Source organism: Oryzias latipes, chromosome 22, assembly GCF_002234675.1.
Source record: "Oryzias latipes chromosome 22, ASM223467v1".
NCBI lineage: Eukaryota > Metazoa > Chordata > Actinopteri > Beloniformes > Adrianichthyidae > Oryzias > Oryzias latipes.
Window position 1 is genome coordinate 3,358,292 of NC_019880.2, and position 5,087 is coordinate 3,363,378.

Consider the following 5,087-nt stretch of genomic DNA (forward strand, 5'->3'; position numbering starts at 1 on the left):
ATTGAATATTACCTTTAGAAATTGTACAGAGGGCAAATACTTTTGCACTATACTTCTATTTACACAATGTGCAACCTACAGAGTGCAATTATGTCTTTTTTCTCAATCGAATAATTATGGATTGTCCTTAAACATGAAAGACAGCATCTGTTGTCTCTGAGCATCAGATTATCTATTCAGGAATGTTCTGCACCAAACAGAAAACTGCAAATAAATCAGAACTGTTTAAACTGTGACTGTTAAGAAAGAAAAAAGTGTCGGAGCCAAGCTCAATTACCAACAACTCATCTAACAGCCTTTCAGCGAGCTCCACATGTTCCTGAGGTTGTCCCCAAGTTGCAGGAACTTTTCTACAACTTGCAGATGTGCATTTGTGACTGAGCGCACCAAGCTGACGCATGTGCAAGACTGGGTCAACAGTCACTTGGCAAGAGGAGAGGTACAAAGAAATCCCTAAAGAAACATAATACAGAGCTGACTGGACAAAACATTTCTCCAGTAAGACAATAGGCCAGAGTGTGCAGAGAAAGCTCTGGAGGAAAGCTTAGAAAAACAAGATGAATGCTTTGCAAGCTCAGAAACCAGCTCGCTGCCTGGTTTAGGGATAGACTTCCAAAGTGTTCATCCGTGACCTCCAGATAAACTGACCAACATGCTGTTTCACAAGGAAGCCACATTAAATCTACTTTGATTCTCTCATATAAACTTAAAAACTCTAATCAGTTTGTTGTATAAAAATAAAGATTGTACAGTGGCGAAAGGTTTGATGTGTAGTTGAGATTTTGGTTTAGTGCATAAAAAGGATGTGTAGAAGTAATAAAATCTCTATAAAAAGATTGAGATGTATTAATTCATATACGATTATTAAATTAGGAAATTCTATCATTTTACAAAAAAATATGTACTTTACAAAGCATATAAAATATGCAAAAGCTGTGTGTTTAGGTGCTTCAGGTGCCCTGGCTTGATGGAATAGATCGTCACATTGGTGCTGAGTTTGAAAGCGTTGGAAGAACAAGATCAGCAGCGATGAAAACGAGGTTGATCTGCAGCATTGAAGGACGATTTGTTACAGCTCAAAGGCAGAGGAAGTCAGACTTTCCGAGTTTTTTCTGAAGCCAGAGGATCTTTTTCCAGGTTGAATGAAAGGCACTTCCTTCTCTTCACTCCTCTGTATTTGGTCCTACCGTCTGCCGTAACTGTTCCAGCCACTGGCGCACCTCCTTCAAGTTGTAGAAAAATGGCCCCTTGCCACCCAGGTAGGCGATCTTTCTTTGGTGCACTATACACACCCGTTCATTGGACACGCCGTATGCCACGTTCGCATTGTTGTCCATGCAGTCAGCCACCAACTGGCACTGTGGCGGTAGGGAAAAGTGCTCAGTGAGTTGGCGCGCAGCTCCCATTCTCTCCTCCAGGTTCTGGTGTTTCCGGAAACTGAAGGAGCAAGGGCCCATCTGAGGAGCCACCCAGCCGTCAGAGGGATGAGCCTCGTCGATGTAAACCAGCAGGAAGTCAGCTACGTCACTGAAGTCCTCCACCAGCTGCCGGAAAGCTGGAAGGTGGCTGATGAACGGGGGTCAGGTTGCCGAGCCAAAGTTGACCACCAGAGGGCGATCTGATGACTCAAAATCCAAAAGGCGGCACTCGTCTCCAGTTTGGGCCCTGGCGCCACGAGGAACACTAGTCATGCTCTTGATGGAGCTGCTCCACCGAGGACTTTCAGGAACCTTCACCACCTTAGAGTTTGGTGCTTCACAGCCAAGTTTGACCTTGAAAGAAAAAAACAATTGTGTCAACTTCTGCGCCTGCACTCCTTTTGGATCTTTGACATGATCAGAGATTGTTACTGGACTTTAAGTAAATCATTTGCTTATATAATAACAGGTTTTCCTCAAAAATACATAATTTATTTTCCTTTTTTGGCATGACTTTCTTCAGCCAAAAACTGACAGGTAGTAAAATCTGAATCTTTTATGTTGAAAAATATCAAACTCATCAGTATTTCAAGGCTTGACAGTCTGTCGTTCTAATACGATGAAGAATCGCTAAAAGAAAATGTCTTTAACAAGGTCACAAAAGGTCATTGTAGAACAGGAAGTCTGAAGGAAAAGTATGATTTCATTAGAAGCCCAAATCTCCACTAGAATGACAGTTATTTCAGTCCATCGGTTGATCTAATCAAGCCTTAGCAACACAAAGACATCACAAAGGCAGGACACACACACACACACACACACACACACACACAGGAAATCAAACTTTTGAAAACCTTAGACCTGAAAAAGTTTTTTTTTTTTTTTACTGCATATCACACCATAATATTACAGGATAAATGTGCACTATCTCAGTTCAAGGGTTAATGACCCATTTTAGCATCAGTATCAGCACTCAGCTGCAAAGTCAACACAAAATCTTGCCTCTAAAACAATCCAAACTTTCCTTGTTCCGTTTCTGGATCACAGAGAACTCAACTAAAGTTCATGTTGGACTCAGGAAGCTCTGAAAAGGTTTGACAATGTGATGCTGTTGCAAAGCAGATACCTTCAAAACCTGATTTGAAGTCAAACATGGATGCTTTAAATAATAGCATCCATTATTGAGAAAACCCACTCTGTACATCTGATGATTTATTTCCAATGTGTTCCCAGTGATCATTTAATCATTTTTGCCCAAATAAAAAAAAATGGTGTTGTTTTCTAGGACATAGCCCACCCAGCGTATTTTCTACATAACAAATAAGCTTTTTTTGATGCCTGAATGACAACAATTTGAATAAACAAATACTAAGGAATGCAATTTTAAGGTTAAATTTCTCAATCTATGTCCTCCATCATCAGAAAGATGCCACAAGAACATGGGAAAAACTCAATTTTCATCGGCGTGGGTCTTCAAAGAGATCCGTGTGGAAACATAAAGTCTTGACATTATGATCAACAGAAAGCACAAATCTGCTTTTCCAGATTTAAGCCCATCTGTCTATCTGTATACTTTACACACCACTGCTTATTCTCAAACATAATAATAAGCTTCAAATAAAATTCCTTTTTTGCAGAAACAGTTGAGGAGAATTTCCAGGAAAACAGGTTTAGTGATGGGTTTTAAGCAGCATAACACGTACATCAGGCTTAATGGCTTCAAAATCCTTAAGAGGAGAAAAAAAAACTTGAAGTTTATGAATGTGTGTATTGAAATATGCCGTACTATATCTAGCACAAAGTTCCACCAGTGATGTGACGTCACATGATCTGAAAGACAGCTCCAGTAGCCAGGATCAAACGGTTCAGCTTGAGCAAGTTCTCAAATTCATTTTGGAAAGCTTTTGGAGACATGAATCTGCATGGATGGAGTTTGTGCAAATGGATAGTTGTCCCCCTTTACAAAAAGTACAATGAGCCAAATGTCACCTCTGACCTCTGACAGGAGGTCTTTAATGAGAACCTCTGGAGTTTGTTTGAGAAAAAACGGGATTTTCTCCTGGTTGGAAAAAAAAATTGAAAAACTGTTTGGATGCTTGAACTCACCCCCCTTTTATTCTCTAGTTGACACCCATATTCAGGCTCACAGAGTCTGTCAGAACACATCCCAGCAGTCGCAGGACAAGGAGTAGGGTACATCCTGTCCATCATTTATTTTGAATCTTTCATATTTATTTTGATTGTTATAGAAAAAAAAGTTCATAATTACTGCCTGATTTTGCCCGAAAATCAATGCGTTTGTCAAAGGAAAGCACACTGTTGTCCTGAAACTGCTCTTTCAGAATGACAACTGTCTCATCTCAGCAGCACAAACCCCTTTCTGCTCCAAATAAAGTCCAGTGTGAGAAATTTCCTGTCCAGAAAACATCTGGAGCTCCACAAAACATGAAGAAGGGAGACTTCGGCTGCTGTGAAGTTAATGGAAGTCCGGAAAGCAGCAGGAATGGGAACCATTAGAATGCAGGAATAAATGAAGGAGTGATTCAACGGGACAGAACTTTAACAGAGAAACAAAGAAGCCTCCAATAAATCTCAGTGTCATAAAAAACAAAGTCACTGCTCTAAAATTAAGAGATGCTGGAGCCAACTCCAGGTCCAAAGTCTGGTCTCACTTTGGGTTCCATAAATTCAAGGTCTAGAGATGATTCTGATGTTGTCAGCACTTTTATGATCACGTTTAATCAACAGAAAACAAAACCTTCAAACTTTCCTGACGCGCTCTCAGGCTATTTCTATTTTGGTTTTCTGCGCTCCTGCCAGGACTTTTAATTTTATTTGGACGAACAGCAAAGGTTCAGACGTGCTTTCTGCAGATATTGGCGCAGTTGAGAAGGTGTGGGCTTGAGTCCAGACGGTCAAAACGCGTTTATCGCGTTGTGCCACCGTGGCCCCCCCATTCTCGGAGTCTCCCAACAAAGCTGCAACAGGTGGGAAGAATGAGATTGTTACCTGCTTGTAGGCATCCAGAAGGAAGCTGTTCCAGATGGCGCGCAGCCCCGCAGAGGTCAGCATGCGGCGCCACTCTCCGCAGCTGACGGAGCGCGAGCAGCTGAGCAGCGACACGACGCGCTTCAGCAGCACCACCGAGTCGTACAGAGCCATGAACAGGCAATTGGAGAAGAAGCCGGGCAGGATCTGAAGTGTGACGAGCAGCTCCGCGCCCGCCGATCCCATGTTTGAGGTTCTGCGTGAGTGCGGCGCTTCGGCTGCGGGAGGGGGGCTGGCTGCGCTCAGCGCGGAGTCACGGCTCCCTCTGCTGCGCTCATACTGCGCGCAATGCGCGGAGAGCCGGGGCGCGTCCGTCCGTCCGTCTTCTCTGCAGCTGCGCTCACCGCCGGATTCACGGCTCCCTTTGACGAGGAGAGACACGGCAGTTAACGGCGAAGGTGGCGGGTTATCTATGAAGCCGAAAGTGACGTCAGATCCCTCCTCCTCCCCGAGCTATATAAACGCCAAAACCCGCACATCAACTTCTGTTCGCCTGCTGCGTGACAAGACAAGTAAACAGCACCCGCCATGAGGATCGGAGGCAGTCACTGTCACAACTTTGATATTTGATTTTAAAACTGGTTGACTGAAAAAACTTAAAACAAGAACAGAAAAGTGACT

General features: G+C 43.1%; 1 protein-coding gene across 1 annotated transcript; it reads right to left on the reverse strand.

Annotated features, from left to right (window-relative positions):
• Positions 1–1,163: 1,163 nt before the first annotated feature.
• On the reverse strand, positions 1,164–4,652 carry dio2 (iodothyronine deiodinase 2). The gene is made up of 2 exons (NM_001136521.1): positions 4,428–4,652; positions 1,164–1,772 (listed from the first exon to the last, which is right to left on the reverse strand). The coding sequence occupies exons 1-2, from the start codon at positions 4,650–4,652 to the stop codon at positions 1,164–1,166; spliced, it is 834 nt and encodes a 277-aa protein (NP_001129993.1).
• Between the last annotated feature and the right edge of the window lie 435 nt (positions 4,653–5,087).